The sequence below is a fragment of the Drosophila suzukii genome, chromosome 3 (genome assembly GCF_043229965.1).
Source record: "Drosophila suzukii chromosome 3, CBGP_Dsuzu_IsoJpt1.0, whole genome shotgun sequence".
NCBI lineage: Eukaryota > Metazoa > Arthropoda > Insecta > Diptera > Drosophilidae > Drosophila > Drosophila suzukii.
In genome coordinates this window covers 79547488-79566339 of record NC_092082.1, presented here as the reverse complement: position 1 = coordinate 79566339, position 18852 = coordinate 79547488, and the positions used below count along the sequence as shown (strand labels likewise).

Below are 18852 nucleotides of genomic sequence, written 5' to 3'. Positions count from 1 at the left end.
CATTAACTATTATTTGTATACAAATAAAATTAGTCACAATCGACGCATACATGTAGATGTATTTTATATATAAATATATATATTTTATAGCACAAATGTGGGCAATAACTCTTTTATGAATTCAAATGAGGGGTACGTTCGGCTGCTTCGCACATTTTTCCTGTATATTCGTATTTTTCAATACCAATTTTATTTTTTTTTGGGTGTAACTCATTTGTGCAAAGAATCATTTTGGCTTACACTTAACGAATTCGGGCTGAAACTGATACATAATAAATCCATATATATTTATTTAGATAAAAGTAGGGTATTCCTAAATGTTGAAAAAGAGGTTAACAAATTCAAATCATAAAAAAACAGGAAATTGGGCCGAGGTTTGAAAATTCTCTATGCGAATATGTAAGTGTGTGTTTTGTGTGCGCGCATGTGTGTAGACAAATGTGCAGGTGAGTGTGTTGGTTGGTTGGTATATATAGTATATAGTAGGTATATGGTTTCTTAGACATTAGATCGACTTTTCATGGGCACCCCTAACATCGTTGGAAGCACAATTCAAAGCGCACAGCAGAACGGGATTCGGAGATACGGATTCGGTTTTCGGAGTCAGATGATCAAAAATAATAAAGTGATCACCATTTTGTTTTGTTTCCATAAAATTCAATTTATTTGATTTAGTTTTGATTTTTTTGTTTTGTTTCATTTGTTCCTGTGTGTGTTTGTGTGTGTTTGTGTGTGTGTGTTTTTCTGTCTGTCTGTGTGTGAGATTGGTTCATCTGCCTGTTCATCAGTTAGGGTTTTATGATTTTATTACGGTATGGGTTTATTTTTGTTTAGTTATTCAATTCTTTTCATTGAAAGGCTGCCATAATAGATAGAATGTTTATTAAAAATCGTTTTAAAAAATATTGTAATATATATTTTATATGTGTATATATAAATTGTAACAAATGCTGCAAGCATTTTGTGGGCTTGCTTCAATTTGCTTAACTTTAATTAAACTGATTTCATATTTTTTCTGCGTTTTTCTATTTTTTGTTTTTTTATTTTAATAATTCAACATTCGTTTGTTGTTGCTGCCGCTGCTGTTGTTGTTTATAAATAAAACTAAAAATAGTTTGTATTGCATTTATTAATACAAAAGATAAGATTAAACTAAGTTTACATTGAAACTAGCACGTCATTAAAATTAAAGGTTCGAACCACTCTTGATCGACTGCAAAAATGCTGTTAAAATTGGTTAAACGAAGTCAAAGTCAAAATCGAAATCAATTACTGAATTCAAAATGTTTTCAAAAAAGGCACCAAAATAAAGGTGAGAGTGTGTTTATGGGCTGTGGTGTGTTGGTTTTTGTGTGGGTGGTGTGTGTTCGGTAATTTGATAAGCTTTTTATGACATTTATTGTAAATAGACACAGAAATTGTAGCGAAAAGTTCTCATTAACTAACTGCTCTTCTGCCTGCTGCTATATCAGATGTATATATATTTTTTTATAATCATATTCATAGTGATATGCTAACATTTATTTAGTTTTCTGGCGGTGTCCGTTCCCCTCTCTTTTTTTTGTGACATTTAAAAGGACTTTGAATATCTGTTTATGTGTAGGGGGTGAGCACCGCTTTGTATTTACATATATTTTTTTTATTTTTAAATTTTATTTTTCTTCGCATAATTGAAAATTGTTGGCTTTTGCGTGGTCTCGTCAACATCCTGCACCTTAAACGAAAACTAGTCATATTGCACATACGATACGATTCAAGGGGAGCTGGCCTCCTCCATTCATTCCCTCTCGTCCTATTCATTATACTTTAAAGTATATTTGGATTTAGCACCATTTTGCATACCACACAAATTATAGATTACTTTCGATCGTTTTTTAAAAAAACTTCAACTCTCTACTCTCCTGCTTAATTAACATAATTTCAATTTGTAATGTGTGTGTGTGGGTGTTTTTTGTTTGTTTTGTGGGCGTGTGTGTGTGTGTTTTTAGTTTTACTATAGTTATCACATCATATATAGATAAATTTCTTAAATTTTTGTTTAACAAAACAGCGTTAAAAATAAACATTAAACAAACATTAAGTCGGGGGCAGTATTTGATGTAGCATTATTAATAATAAAAATTTAATTACTAAACATTTCATGTTAAGAAGTAGAACAAATAAATATTATGAATATGTGTGTATATAATATATAACTATATATTTAATAGAATTATGCATTAATTCTTTAGGCAATTAGACGTTCGTTTGTGTGTGTTTGCATATGCTCGTGTTTGTGTTCTTATATATGTGTGTGTGTGTGTGCGCACCAATTTCGGGGATTTGGCAATCAATGTACAACAACAAATTACAAAAAACTGATTTTAAATATACATTAACTAGCAGAAATCGTGGGAGAATCATCAATCATATTTACACCGTAAGAAGAGTCTGCAAGAATTAATAATAGCTCACGCATGTGTGTATAAGTAGGTATATAATATTATATAGACTGGATAACAAACTCGGCCACATGCATTGACAATCGGATCTGGCGATGTTATCGCTATCGCTAACTATAATACATCAGATCATATCGGATCGTATCGATCGTATTGCAGATCCATCGGCAATCGCTCAGTTCGAGACTCATTCGCACACACTCCCAGGATGGTTATAAATAAATTAACATTAGTTTAGTATCCGTAATCAGTGAATTAGTTTAGTTTAGATTAGATTAGTTTAGTTTAAAACTGCTTCGCTAAGATTAGGGCTACCGTAATGCATGTCTTCAAGGTCAACTAACATCGATATCAATCGCACCGATTTGTACATCATAGATGCAGAGAAAATCCCATTGAATATTGTTTTATAAATATCGATTAAGTTCAGAGTAACGCTATCATTATATTTTACAATTCTTGTTATTATTGTTCGTAAAACGTGACATTCATTAGATCATAATTAAATATACATTTATATAAAACAGTAAAATGGTTAGCAGCATAGAAATCTCTCGTTCAAAATGTCTTCAATGTTCGGTGTTTGCTCCTAACTTTCATAATATTTTTGTTTAGAGTATCAGAGTGGTTTCCGGGTGGGTTAGTGTGTGGTTTTGTTTTTAGGGGGTGTTGTGGGGTTTGGTTTTTGTGGGTGTGCACATATTAATGTTAAATGCAACAACGAACAGGTGCAAAAAGAGAGAGTGCAGCCAAGGAAGTTGGCACTACCACCAAGAGATTTGGCACAAATGTCTGACAGGTCCAACGATTTTAATTTGTAAAATTTGTATTTTGTAATTTGTAATTCCATATATGTGAGTAGGTAGTTCTTGAAATACAATTAGTTTACGTTTTTTGTTTTCTTCTTGTAAATATTTGAGTGCTGTTAGTTAAAAACCTTTTTTTCGTTCCGTATTTAGCCCTATTTGCCACCCACTTCATCTTCTTAGCTGCCTTGGAAACCCTTTTTTGCTTGCCCCACGAAGACAAGACTTTTACAATTAAAAACTCCATTACAATTAGATTTACTATACTGTATATAAGTGCGTGTGTGTTTTGTGTGTGACTGCAACATCCATATCTAGTTGAAACCATGACAATATGTCGCTTTCTGCACAGATCAGCATTAGATTCCTTCTCGCAGCCGGCAATTTATCCTCTCCTCTACATAATTGACAAATAAATTTGGCTTACCCTTAAATCGATTCAACATTTAAGATCTTTTCTCATCTAAATTTACTTTGCATTGAGTATCAATTGGTTGCTGTTGCAGGTTGCCCTTTGCTGTTGCCGTTGCAGGTTGCAGGTTGCTACTCCTGTTGCCTTTTGCTGTAGCTCCTAGCACTGTTGTTAGCATAACTATTGTTATTAATATTATTATTACTATTAGTAGTAGTTGTAGTAGCTTCCATTGGATTGGCATTCGTGGGCTCGCCGCTGCTGTTGCTGCTGCTGTTGTTAATGTTAATGTTGGTGTTGCTATTGCACAAAGTTTCTTGGGGATCGTAGGGCGCCAGCTGCTTCAGCTGCTCCATGTACCGCTCGAAATTCAGCCTCATCTGCTGCTCCTCCTCCAGCTCATTGTCGCTCTCATCGATGATGATCGTCTGGGCAGGAGGATGTTGCTGCTGTCGTCGATGTTGCTGCTGCTGCTGTTGTCTCATGTTGCCATTGCTAATGGGTGACTGTGGCTGCTGCTGCTGTTGCTGCTGATGTTGCTGGTAGTAATAGTCGCGGGCATAAAAGTTAAAGGGCGGAGCCTTGCGATGTTGCTGCTGCTGGGGTTGCTGTTGCTGCTTGAGGTTGTGGTCATCGTGGCGCCAGGCACCATAGTTCCAGCCCAGGTACTGACTGTATCATTCACTTGTGGCATTGTGTTGCTGCTGCTGGTGGTGTTGCGGCTGCAGCTGCAACATGTGTTGCTGGGCAAGGGCATGGAGTTGCTGCTGCGATTGCTGCTGTTGCTGCTGCTGCTGTTGCGACTGCGACTGCGACTGTTGCTGCTGCTGGTGATGTTGCTGATGCTGCTGTTGATGCTGCTGTTGCTGCTGCTGCTGCTGTTGCGCTGCATTAAAGGCCGCCGCGGCTGCCGCTGCCATGGCCGCTTGCGAGGCGACCGCCAACTGGCTGGCCGTGGGCGTGGCACCCGCCCCCACCGCCGACGAGGACATTAGGTTGTCGAACTTTCGCGTATCCGGATTGTACATCGGGTGCTTGAACTTGCAGTGGGTCCGCAGGTTGTCGCTGCGCGTGTAGGTGGCCCGGCAGAGGGGGCACTCGAAGCGACCCGGGAAATGGACGTGGTAGTGGTTGCGGATGTGGGTGACGACCTTGCCGCACAGCTTGCAACGGTGCAGGTTGCAGCCGCCCGAGAGCCGCTCGAAGGTTAGCCGCATGTGCCAGGCCTTGGAGCCTGCGCCATTAATTGTATTTTCGATTGATTGATGATTGCATTCGCATTATTATTTTTCATATTAATCATGGGTTTTTTTTTCGGTTTTTCAGTTTTCAGTATTTTTTTTTTTTTATTCATTAATTTGTTCGTTCAAACGCGCAAAGAAAAAAAGAAGAGAAAAACAATGTTGTTGTTGGTGATTCACAGAAACAGAAAAATCATTTTTATAATAATTCTTAAACTGTATAATTAGATGGTTTTCAGAGTCTGCGTGTGTGTTTGTGTGTGGTTGTGTGTGTGTTTATGCGTGTATGTGTGGTTTTCTGGTAGTAGATTCATAATTTCTGTTTTCTTTTTTATTTTGCCATGGATAGAATGATTAAAACTGTAACGAATGATTGTTAAATCAATTTTGTTCATATCCCTGAGACATGGTGTGTTATGTTGGGCAGAGACACTCTTCTTATTGTGGGTAGGGTTTTTGTTTTTGGTTTTGGATAATATATAATATATTTAATTTTTCGCAATCAAATTTTGTTACACCCAAAAAATCGATAAATAAATACAGTTAAGAATTTGTTTTTCTTTCTTATTTTTCCATGGGTTTTCGAGAAATTGGGGAAATGTAGAACAACACACTTGAACGGGGGAGGGGGGAACATTATTAAAATTATGATGCAAATCAAATGGTTTTATCTTCTGTGGCAATGGGTTCACTTAAGATACTGAAAGGGAATTATTTACATTAATCGGTGGGGCGACTGAATATTGGATATTGAGGAACCCAAACCAAATTATATGTATGTATGTGAAAATGATTCGTGTTTGGACACTTAAATATGATCTAATAGTAATGTTCTATTTTTTTTTATTAGATGATTGTTGGTGGTTCCGATTCATTTTCGTTTTCTTTTCAGCTTCTTTGTTAATTTCTTTGTCAAGAGAGCCCAAGAACCGTATTAGTGTCTAATTGTTGTCACTATTTTCGGGGGTAGTGGTTGGTGTTTATTGTTTTTGTGAATGTACATAAGTTGGAGGGAGACAGAGAGTGAGCGAGGGTGGGGTCAAGGGTCAGTGGAGGGCCAAAAAACGCAGATGAGGTTAAAAAATGAGACAAAACAAGTAGATAATATGACTGATTTCAGATGAAGACTAAACGAAATAACTGTAGCGCAGCAACGTTGATAAGAAAAGGCATATCGTATATTGTTTATCGAAAATCGAATGTCGCTTATCGCTTATCGAACACATTTCATTCAACACCCCTCCTGCCTGGCAGAATAAAATCAAATTTAGATCCTCGTCCAAAACGGAACGAGACAGACTGCATACAATATATATAGAGCGAGAACAAGACAGAGTGAGACAGACCGAGTTTTAGAGGGAGAGAGAAATAGAGCTATAGAGTAGGACAGATAGATCGAGTGAGTGAGTGAGTAGAGGCAAGTGTTTCGTTTAAAAAAGTTTAAATAACTAAATCAAATTTTCAATCGTTTGGCCAATTCCTGTTTTTTTTTGTTTTGTTCGAATTTGTAGATTTTCTCTTTAAATTTAAATCATAATACATAAATCAGAAGTATATATATTTAACTTAGGTAACATAATTCTAAATTAAGGGGGAGGTATTTGTGCTTAAATAGATCTTAGAAATTTCAACTTACCGTTAAGAGAGTGCGCTTGATGTTTAAATTTTGTATTTAAATTTGGATTCGTTTTTTTTTCGATTCGAAATAATTTTATGAATATTATTTATAATCTTTTAATTGTGTTAAGTTGATTTTAGTACCTAGGGGACCTTTGTTTTGTTTTTATTGAATGAAAAGAACTGGAATTTGATTTGAAAGAGATTTATTAAGTAAAGTTAAAGATGTTAAATATTGATTTATCCGTTTCACATATATGTACTTGTAGATATCTGTATTTAAGTGTTAATTAATTGGATTCATTGCTTGATTGGTGTCTATATCTAATGTTTAAGTACATTTCCCGATAAAATCTGATTTGAATTTGTTCTTTAGCAAAGCACTGAATCGTCAGCGGTTAAGTTAATAAATCATTTGCATTCTAAGCAACTCCAATCAACTTCGGTGGGTGTTTTGCCAAAGATGTATGTAGATCAGTAGAGCGCCCAACTTCAGATTCCCGATATTTTTCTCTGGGGGCTCTGGCCAAACGGTTTGAAATTGGACGCTATCTGAATTTTTGCCGAACGAATTTGATCAGAAATGAGACAAATATAGAGCGTAATAGAGGAATTTTGTCAAAAATATTTCAGACTAATATATTTTTTTTAGCATCTGGTTCAAGTCTCTTTGCTTTTCAGCATTTCTTTCTATTATTTATTTAATTATCTTTTTGCGACCTTAGGGCCTATGGACTAGAAGAGAGATTAGCTAATATGGCACAAAATGACACGAACAAAAATTAGTCAACATTCACTACAGCACATGTTAAGTAAATAAAATAATAATAATAACTGACGCGGAAATCGATTGGAATTCTACATATAATACTTGTCAAAGTTTCCCTCCACTGAGTACTGGTCGCGGTATTTCTATATCGTTATAATAATCCATTTGATTTGCTAGTGTCCTACAAAAAAGCATCTAGAGGTTCAGACGATTTAACAATAAATAGTTCAAAGTCTTGAAATCAACTACGTGTAGCATAGGTTTTTCTTTTCTTTTTTTTTATAAGGTTTTTTTAAATAGATATATATGTAGATGTACATCCAACTGATGGCTGTTGGCTCCTCACTCTAGATTACGTATACGTTTTGCTTGATACTTGGTTACTTAAAAACACGCTAGTTGTGAAAACCTTTCGATCTGTTACTGATTTTTGATTTGATTTGTTTTGCCTGCCTAGAGAAGTGATCACATATGTACATAGTGGCTAAAGAATCGATCCTTGATGTCCGCATGCTTGATCTTACAGTGGGCCTTCATATTATCCCTACGCGTGAACTTTTGCCCGCAAACGGGGCACTCATGACTCTGGGGTCGATGGATATTGGCATGATGCCATCGATTCGATACGATCTTGTTGCAGCTCACACATCTATATAGAGTGGGCAGGGTACCCGATAACTGGACAAACAGGGTGGAGTAGTCGATGTTGTGATCCCGTCGATTCGCTGCCGCAGCAGCTGCCGCAGCCACCGCCGCTGCCGAGGAAGTGGATCCAGTGGAACTGGAGCTGGGTTGCGGCGATACTGCCGAGGTGGCCACCGAAGCTGGTGCGGATATGATTGATCCTGATCCCGATCCTGATCCTGCTATTGAAACCGATACAGATCCCGTTCCGGAACCCGATCCCGTTGCCGATCCCGAGGTCGTTGGATAATGCGGCGAGCTTTGCGAGTGACTGGGTGGCGGAGCTGTTGCCATCGACAAAGGAGGCGGATGATGATGGGAGTGGTGATGATGATGATGGTTTCCATGACCATGATAGCTGCTCAAATCCAACTGCTGCACCGATCCATTGCTGCCCAGGTAGGCCTGATTATTGGCCACGGGCGGTGAGTAGGCCGCCTCGGCGGGGCAATCCATCAGGGATCGGTGGTGCGGATGATGCGGCGGATAGTGGGACATCAAATGCTGCTGTCGGCTGCATCGTATGGCACGCATATTGAGCTCCTTGCACTTGTACTCGCAATTGTAGCCACCGCCATCCACATAGATATCCGAACCAGAGCCCGAACCGGAGGCCGCCTCCTCGTCGGGATGCGGAGGAGCATAGACCACCGCCCTTCGGTATTTGGGTGGTGCGGCATGGTACTGTGCCTCCTCAATGTCCTCCGGCTCTTGGTCCTCCTCCGCATCCATGTCACGATCACGATCGCGATCCACAACGACCTCATCATCGGCAACGCCTCGATGATCATCGTGCTCCCGATGATTTCGATCCTGTTCCCGATCCGGATGACGATCGTGCTTACTGTTAAAACACTTGACGCGACCTGCAAACATTTGCTTGGTTTCATATTAGGCGTCATCACTGTGGGGGTGGGAACTGAAGGGGTGGATATAGAGATGAGGAGGCAGGGGACTCGATCGCGCCTCTCTTGCATTCCATGCGCACAGTGGGCAAAAGGCCAATGGTTTTCGGGTGTGTACGGTGGGTGTGGATAATGTCTAATTTCAACTGAATAGCCACGGATGGAAAGGGCAACGAAATATCGCGTGTTTAAAAAGTGTTGTGGGTGGGCGCCTAAAAATATACACCAATTAGGGTGGGCCAATATTTTTTTTTAGGAAAATGCCTTCGGAAGTTGAATACAATTAGGATAGTTCTGTCTACTTTATTACAAAAAAGATTTTGTTTTAACCGAATAAATAACTGTAAATCGTTAGCCTAAATAGATCATCAAGCTTAATAAAAAAAAATATTAGATAAAATATTTGAAATGTCAGCTTGGACCAAGTTTTTCAATTTCAAAATTCCAAAAAAAAGTTTGAAGAACTTTCTATCTAGTTAAAACTAAAGCTCTCTCTAAATTTAATAAATGTATTGATACTTAAAAACATTTTTTAATTTAAAAAAAATTGTTTTGTCTATAGACTGGCTCACCCTAATATTGGTATTATTAATAGGGTATACTGTGTGGCGGTGTTCTTTAAATGCAAGAAGAATGTAGGATAATACAGCTACGAAACTGGGTTCAATGTGTTTTTGGACATTTCCATTTCGTTTCGAGCATTTGGAACAAACGTTGTGTTTGATTGCGTGTGGTGACCAAAAGATATAGAACGTAAGGCAAAACACAAGCCAAGTGATCGGCAAGGATAATGGGGCTGGGAATCGAGGCTGAGGCAATAGCAAAGCCTGGAAATCATAATATACAGATCGATCGAAGGGAAAGGTGGGTGGAATCAAGTCAAATCAAGAGTCTTAATCATACAATTGGCAGAGTCTGTGGAAAAAACAAAACAAATCAAATCAAGGCTGGACTTAAAGCTAAGGCGGCATCGTTTCGGATCGGCAGGACTTTATAGCTCTAAGAAAACAATTCAGCTAAATGAAATATATACTTTGCATCAAAGCAAATCAATCAATCAACAGTGTGAACAGTGTGAAACGGATTGGGGGAAATCATAAGTAAAACAAAATCAATGTAAACAACTTTGGTTTCGTGTCATTTTGTGGCATCGACAATTGTTCGGCAGGGCTTATATCTTATAGTCTGGCATTTTTGAGTCTTTATAATACAGTTCTCATACACAATATTTCGGTTTGTTTTCTGGGATAACTTTCGTTTTAGTACTTCAATGTTGCAACAGATTTTTTTTTATAGTTTTTCTTGGTATTTATAGGTATATATATATATTATTATTTAAGTATTATAATATTACACTCTTTTGTTATATTAGCAAATTCCAGTTCTTTTTCTTTTTGATTTTTGTTGGTTTTGAAGGTGGTGAGGGTTTTTTGGGCGCTGGGTGCGGGGTTTTTTTTTTCTTTTAGCTGTAAGGTAATTTCAATTTCAATTTCGATTTAATTTCATTCTAAATTTTTATAAGTTTTTTGGTATATTTTGTGCGCAATTTGGAGCCAATGTGCGAATTTTGTCGCTCTCCTTTACACTTTACCGTTATTATGGCGGCTTCTCTCGTTTAAACTTTTAAAAGGATATGTGCAACACACACAGACACAAGCATACACACACACAGACAGTTAAGTACAGAGAGAGAGCGACAGAGAGAGAGATAGAAAGAGAGTAGGCAAAAGAAAGATAGTTGGAATACACTTAGTTAGCTTGGCAGAAAAACCAATTGAAAAAACACAGACAGTCAGTTACGGTTATCTCGTTAAAAACAGTGTGACAAAATATGGTTCAACGGATTCTTCACATTAAATCATAAATGCAGCAATGTTAGTAGAAATATCCAAAAGAGGGAAAAGTACAGTCTGTATCTGTGTGTGGGCGAGTGTTTTCGTGTGTGTGTGTGTGTGTGGGCGGGCTTGAGTTTGTGTGTGTGTGGAAATAACGGAAAAAAGAACACATTGATTTTGGAAGCTTGATTTTTTTTTTGATTTCGTATTCACACTGAAAATATTATATATTTTTTTGTTTGCTTGCTTTTTGGTTTCGTTTCCATTTCTTAGACAATAAGTTGCAACATTAAAGACGAAAAGAGATTTGGAAAAATTTTACAGGGTTTTCATGTTTATTTTTTTGGAATTGAATTTATTTTTTCAGTAGAGTTTTTAAAATGAAGCATAGAAAAAATAAAAAATGAGTAATTAACAAAATGAAAATTAATTGGGAATAAATTTAAACGAGAAGCGCTAGGAAAATAACTACGCGTATATCTAATGAAATTAAATTGAACTTGAAATTTGTTACATGTTTATATTGTATGATTATATTTTTTATTATTTATAGGTGTTTAGTTTTTCTTGTAGTGTACGCCAATTGAGATATTTGTTTCTGTTTCTTTTTGGATGACAACGGAGGCATTTTGTTCTAAAAACTAATGGTTTTAATTGTTTTGGAATTTTCGAACTGACTTAGGACTAGTTATGGCAGCATGAAGAAGGTGAAATCAATTGATAAGTTTAAAATAATACATTAAGAATTAAAATAAATTTATACGTAAATGATAATCATAAATGTATGTGTATGTGAGGGAGTGGGAGTGTGTCGAGGGTATGTAAGTGTGTGTGTGTATCTATGTCTATTCATAGGCGTCATAAAACATGCAACATGCGGCAAACATACGTCAAAAGACAAGAATCGCAATAGAAATTGCGATCCAGTCCCAGCTCAAATGGAAAACTCATCCTAAAAGCTAAATTTAAGTTTATATATCAATATAGAATACCATAAGATACGACAAACAACAAAATAATAAAGATATGCATGTAGAGAGATATTCTGGTAGGAGAGGTGTTGATCTGTTGCTCTAGCTAGCACTTTGGGTCTTACTTCTCTTAGGTTCTATCATTCGGAATATATCCATAAATACATAGCACAAATAAGGGTACTGTACTTACAAAAGCATACAAAATAGAGGTATTACTTGTCTCAGGGGGTATAGTTTAATGCATGCAGGAAGTTTCAGGAAGTAAACATATAAATTGGAGATCGATTGGGTTTTACAGTTTTTTTTAAATATATTTCAAGCCCCATTTGCTTCTCCAATGTATACATTTACTTTGTGAGGATCTAAGGGGAATCTCCAGGGGTTTAATCTACTTAACTATATATTATAATAGATTTCTCATTTGGGTTAGATTTTAATTACGGGGCAGGGGGCAGTAAAGGAACAGAAATTAAACTACAAGTATTCTACAATTTTCTTTACAGTTTCTCAATATATATAGTTTCTTTTGGAGGGGGTTTCTCGCTTATCTTGAACGCATGGTGGAAACAAAGTTGGTTAAACGAAAAAATATAGTTGTATATCAACCAAAAGCTAATAACAAATTACATACGCAATATACAGATACATAAGGTAAGATATTCTTTCGTTTTTCGAGTGCGTTAGGTATTCAAAAGCTCAGAGAGAAGAAGATTCTTTTGTGTGTGGTTTACTTGTAGTAGTTGTAGTTGTAGTGGTGCTAGCTCGGTTCTGGCTAAGGCTAAATGGCTAAATGGCAATGCTTAGTGGTCGTCTACTCACCGTCGATATTGTCCGTCTGGTCCAGCTGCAGCTGTTTGGTATCATTGTGCTCCTCCCGCGCATCTGCTGCTTGCAAAGCATGCTGCGTCAGCAGAGTCGACATGTCCTCCGCGTGCATCTTCAGGGCGGCACTCTTAAGTTGCAGCAAGAAATTGGGAGAGAGGGTAAAGGGGATATAGTAAATTAAGCCAAGGGCTTCTTTAAAGGTCAATTTCACTACGGGTTTCCCTAAAAGTTTTGAGAAAGTAAGGAAAGCATGCCTAAAGCATGCTATAGACCTAGTTTTCCGATACTAATTTTGAGGATTTTAAATTTTTGATGATTCAGTACATTTTACATTGATTAAAAATCAAAATAAATTATTTAAAAACATATAATGAATGATAAATCACTTTTTTTGATAAAAAAAATTTTCTTTAAGATCGAAGATTTTTATTTACCTACATATATCAATATAAAAATGTAAGCTTTTGTATTTCACTTAAAGAAAGGACATGATCCTCATATTCATTCATTTCCTAAAAATGTATACAGCCTTTTCATACCAATTGCAAAATGCTGCCACGCTCTTTGATTCAAATGAATTTTTTTTATTAATGCTTCTCATTTTATTTTTCTGCTGACAAAGCATGCTTTTTGCTCACAGCTGCTGCCAAGATCTTAGGTCACTAAACATATTTTATGTTTCGTACATTTATTTGATTAACAAGGCTTAATGCTAAGGCCTAAGGCTAATCCTGAGCGGTGTGTGGGGTGTGGAGTCCTTCCTAAGGACCTGTCTCTATGCGCTGTTCTTGCCCACATTTATGGTGATGATGTCGGGGGAACGTCGCTTGCTGCTGCTGCCAGTGGCACTTCCACTGGGAGTCGGATGTTGGTGCTGCTCCTGGAGCTCACGTTCGTAGCACAGGCGATGCGATTTGCATTTGTTATGATGATTGACGATCTCCAGGCGGAAGTTGGAGTTGCCCTCCACGAAGGAGGTGCGTATATCGGCCAGCTCGCCGCTCCATTTGCGGCAATGTCGGCAGAACATGGTATTGGCCCTTTCATCGTATTGCAGCCACTCGAATTGGTAGAGCCAGTTGGCCCTGAATCGGCCACTTTTCCGAGAGCCTCCTCCGCCAGAACCCGATGCTATCGCCGGACTTAGGGATTTTCCCACCGACTGAAGGTGTTGCTGCTGCTGTTGCTGATGTTGCTGCTGCTCTTGATGTTGCTGCTGCTGGGCCAGCAATCTCTGCATGGCCGAATCCAAGCCCTCGTTCTGGTAATGCAGTTGCAAGCTCTTCAGCTGAGCCTCCACCGCCTGGTGCAAGAGCATTTGGTGCATGGACTTGTTGCCAGTGCTACCTAAAAACGCCTCTGTCTTTTTCACCTACACGACGGATTGAGAAAATTGTGTTGTGCAAAACATGGTTCTGATAGAAGGAAGGATTTCTGTGGTCTTTACTTTACTTTATTCTTTTTTTTTTTACTTTTGCTTGAGACGCAGCATTGTTGAGATTTTTTCTTTTTCTTTGGCCGATATTCCGCTTCAAGTTTTTGGAAAATTCAATTAAACGCAATTCACCAATCCTTCGTTCTGCTCCCACTTTGCTTTGATTTACTTAAATTTTTAATAGGAATACAATTTTTAGAGCTTGGCTGTCTCATGTATTTTTCGGGAAGCATTTTGCAATTGGCTAGCTTAGAGGTAACACATTTGGATGATTTAATAAAAAAGGCTTTACAAGAAAGGTTCTGTACATTAGCTGGAACCATCGAACCGGTTCAAAAAAAGAAAAAACCTTAACAAACTAAACGATGCAGCAACAAAATCATAATCGAAATTCAATCAAAATTGAGATGTACTGTTTGTATTCGACTAAACTGATCTGAGAATTTATCTGAACGGCTGACTGACTTTCTAGACTTACCGGCAAGTAATCGGGCGGCAGGGCCACATGGTGTTCGCGATGCTGCTGCTGCTGCTGGGCGTCCATCAGCTCCTGTTTGATGCTCAGGGACTGGCCTAGACCGCTCAGGGCGCTGGCCGCGCCCACATTGCCGCCACCGCCGCCCAGGTGGACACTGGTGGTCATCGAGAGCGGCGAGTCGTGGCGGCCGCCGGCGTCCTCCGACTCCGATGTGCTGCCGCCGGTCTTGGGCACGGGACTCGACTTGAAGTTGGCCTGAAAAAGGGTTAATAACAGTTAGAAAATATATAAAATATAAATATAAATATAATAATTTAATATATAATATATAATAATTAAGAAATCCTTATATTTATTATGTAGGCAGTAGTAATTAATCTAATTCAAACCAATATTATCTCTAAAATCTATCCAAAAACTTCAGGAATTGCAAGTTCTCTTGCTTACTGAACGTTTTTCAAGTTTTAAATAAGTGACTGGTTTGCATTATAAATTAAAAAGGAACACATGGTCTACAGGAGTAAAATGCTCTTAATTATCTACATTTTGAATGATTTGAACAACTTAATCTAAATGGGATCTTCATAATATATTAGCTGTAGTTATAGTACACTGATAAACAACATTCTCTATCCAAAGATTTAAAATTTAGTTAACATTTTTTCAGCTATAGTTGTTATCTATTGATATTTTTATTAACTTCAAATGTGGAATTATTAAATTTAACGAAATAGAATAGAATTTTTTTAAATGTATAAAATGTTTTCCAAAAATAACAATAAAATTGTATTTAATATTTTCTAACTTGGTTAAAATATTTTCATTTTAATGTAATGAAAATGAAATTTAAAACATACATTCATTTGTTTTTAATATTTAATTTTTATCAGTGTAGACATATATTTAGAAATAATGTATATAGTATTTTCTAGATATATTATATATAGATATATTATTTTGAAAGAGTGTAGAACAGCCACCACAACCGCACGTGTGGCACTTGGGGAAAAGAGAGCGAGCAACGGAAAGGAAAGGGAGAGCGGCACGTGCCCAGCCCACATAAAATTCACACTGGCTGATAACAGACAGAAATAGCTGCCAAAAATACCAGCACAGCACTATTTGATCGCAGATCAGCGCCCACCGTTGATACCGCAGTCATGTGAGCGCGTGGAGCGTGTGCCCATCGTATCGCAAGTGCCAAACATAAATGTTGATATTGTTTGTTTGTTTGCCCGCGGCTGCCACCCGCCGACCGATGAGCGAAAAGTTTGGCAGGCTGATGGCATTGCGGCACGAAGGCCAATCCAAATGTGGGGTTCCCAATATAGTTATGCGAGAGATAGATATACTCCAAAACCGAACCGGGTTTTTCCAGATTAAATTGAGCCATGTTGGGACTTAAACAATTACTAAGACAGGTGGGAAAAAATAATATTTGACATTTCCTACGTTTAGAAGCTGTTTATTTGTTTTTATCGTTTTAAAAATATATAACAATGCTAGCAAAAACTCAATTAAGCAGCAGTTAATTACTTTAAATGAACAAAAGGGAAGAGAAAATATAAAACTTTTACCATCGACCTAATAATATTAGTAAATTAAATTGAATTAAATTACCAAAATAACAAATCAATGCGAGCTAAACAAGCCCAGTGTAAATTTAATAACTATAATGAATGGGCAAATCAATCTTGACAAACACTTCATACAATTTTAATAACATAATTATGCTGTAACTAATAAGCATTTGACGCCTGTTTGGATGTGAGATAATTTCTAATTAATTTTAATTGTCAGGCAATTAAAGTACATACCGCAAAAAAACATTGCTTTTAAATTTCAAATGCGGAATTGCTGACTGACAGAGCTGGCAAATTGTTTAGGTATGTTTGTGGGAAACAAAAAACCAGAAACAGAGGTAATTTAATTACGAGGACAGAAAGAGCTGGCCAATAAAACAATTAAATAAACACGGAAGGCTAGCTTCGGGGACTAGGCTAATATTTTATGCAGAAGCCTGCGAACATTTGTATTTTTTCAAAATAATGTTTATGAAGGTAATTAGGGGCATCAGTTATTTATACCTGTTTTTATAAAAAATAAACCTAAATTTAAATACTTTGAAAACTATACGTCTTATACTCAATGCATAAAATTAGACGGAGTGGATTTAAATTAAGGGTTTTTTTATAAATAAAGTTATTGAGATAGATTTTGTAATACCAATGAAAACTTAAAAGTATGTATTAATATTCTGTGGACCACATTGCGTATACGTACTCTTAGTCGCATGAAAATTAAGTATACGTATAAGCTTTGGTTTTTGAAATACTTTTATTATAGTTGTATAACTCTAACTTAAACATGTTTTGCTACCCTTATTGGTAATATAGACTAGAGTTATGGTCAGATCCCAAAAATTTTGATATTTTATAGTTGTTTGTAGGATATTTTTGCTCACCTGAGAGTCCTGCGGGTAGTGCCTGTCCTGGTGGCTCGAGGACAGCGAGTTATCACAGTTGGATGATGAGTTCTTACGTCTGCGCTTACTACTACTCAGCTGATCCACCGGCGTGGTGGACAGCTCCCTGTCCCTGTCCCGCTCACGCTCTCTTTCCCGCTCCCGTTCCCGTTCGCGCTCTCTGCTGTTGTTGCGCTCCCTATTGTTGTTGTTGCTGCTGCTATTGTTGTTGTTATTATTGTTGTTGTTGTTGCCGGTACTACTGCTGTTGCTGTTGTTGTTATCCTTGTTGCTATAATCCAATTGCAACAGATCATCGCGACTATCCGTCCGCTCGAGAGTTCCGCGCTCGCTGCCACGATCGCTGCATCCATCGGCGCTGGCACTACGATTGGCGGCCGCTACCACGGCCGCTGCTACCGCCGCAGCCGCTGCCGCTGCACTGGCGCTGCCCACGCTCGGAGATCGTTCGCCGCCGGTGGGCGTGGTCAGGCCCAGGGCGACGGCGGCCGCATTGACATTGCCGCCTGCAGCGGCCACCGCTGCTGCCGCTGCCGCCGCCGCTGCTGCCGCCGAGCTGCGTTCGCTCATGCTGCTGCTGCTGCGCTGCGTCAGCTCGTCGCGCAGATCCCGTTCGCAGCGGGAGCGCAGGGAGTCGCGGGAGTCGCGCATCGCATCGGCCACGCCCCCTGCGCCGCCCATGCCGCCGGCGTAATTGCTGGGACCACGGCCGGTCGGCGAACTGGCCGCCGAATCGCGCAGCTTGTCGCAGTCGGAGCGGTAATTCAGATTGTTGTTATCTGTGAGACCACGCACCTGCAAGGGTTCCAAAAAAAATATGCTTTAATATAAATCTATATTAAGTTAATCTATATTAAGCTATTGGGGTATTCCCAAAACTTCTACACCCAAAAACAAATTAACATACATGTAGCTCAAATAAGTAAGGAAGATCATATCTGGTTAAAACTCTTTTTTTCCAATTTTTTTGGACCATTTCAAAACATTTACTAAAGATCCTTTAAAAGGTAGAAAATTAAAGGATAAAAACAAAACTCCCAATAAATTAAAAAGCTATACCAAATGTTAAAAATATATCCCAGTACTAGGACACAGGAAGGATAAAAGGTAAACCTTCATATCAATTTTCATTTTAGTTTAGACTGTACACTTTGTTTACTTTACAAAATTCATATTCATTTAAAAAAACACCTTTAACTTATTAAAATTAAATGAAAATAGTTTTTTAGCCAATTTAAAAGACCTCAAAGATGTTATCCCCAATTCCCGATCAACACACACCTGCAGGCTCTCGGCCGTTTTGAGAAACATGGGCAGCGAACTCTGACCCACGTTGACCTCGCCCTTGTACATGAAGTCGAGCAGAGAGCGCATCTCTGCGTATCTGACATCTTTCAAGTAGATGATGGGATGTGGATGCTGGTTCTGTAGGAAAATCGTCTCGAAATACGGACTGCAGGCTGACAGTATGGTTTGGTGAGCCTGCAAAGGGAATGTTCTTGGTTATACCTATATTATTAATTTGAAATATTCAAATGGACCCACCTTGACTGTTTCGCCCTCGCAGGCGAGCGTGACATCGCATAGCGCCTCCCGCTGCAGCAGTGAGGTGAGCACGCCGGTCAGATTTGTGGGATGATTGTTCCAGCGCAAGCAGAATTGCTGGTCCATCGCTCCTTGGTCAGTGTTGTACCTGTAATGGGAAAAAAGTTCCATAAGTGTGTGTCAAATATTCAAAACCTAACCATTTATTTTGGTCTTGGCAAAACAATTTGTTTGTTGCATTTATTTTTAAGATATCTTAGTGATTGTCATTTATTTTTGTTTTATTATATATTTTTGTAGATATTTATCTAGTTTTTTGGTTATTTTGGGGTATTTGTAAGACCCAGGATACATTTTTAAATCGATGGTACCAAGTTCTTTCTGGTAAAAAAAAAAACTA

At 38.1% G+C, this 18852-nt stretch overlaps 1 protein-coding gene across 4 annotated transcripts in view; it reads right to left on the bottom strand.

Moving 5' to 3' along the window:
- fru (sex determination protein fruitless) overlaps nt 1-18852 on the bottom strand; it is a 146118-nt gene that overhangs the window by 3917 nt on the left and 123349 nt on the right. Inside the window, exons 3-8 of one of the 4 annotated variants that reach the window (XM_036822020.3) lie at nt 18453-18600; nt 18189-18389; nt 16887-17702; nt 14423-14677; nt 12504-12636; nt 868-4893 (exon numbers count right to left, since the gene is read on the bottom strand). In XM_036822020.3, coding sequence (XP_036677915.2) covers nt 4337-4893; nt 12504-12636; nt 14423-14677; nt 16887-17702; nt 18189-18389; nt 18453-18600 — 2110 coding nt within the window. In that variant the 3' untranslated portion in view covers nt 868-4336. Of the gene's footprint in view, nt 1-867; nt 4894-5191; nt 8837-12503; nt 12637-13072; nt 13882-14422; nt 14678-16886; nt 17703-18188; nt 18390-18452; nt 18601-18852 lie in introns of those variants that run through there. The other 3 variants (XM_036822019.3, XM_036822021.3, XM_036822022.3) reach the window with 3 other exon arrangements.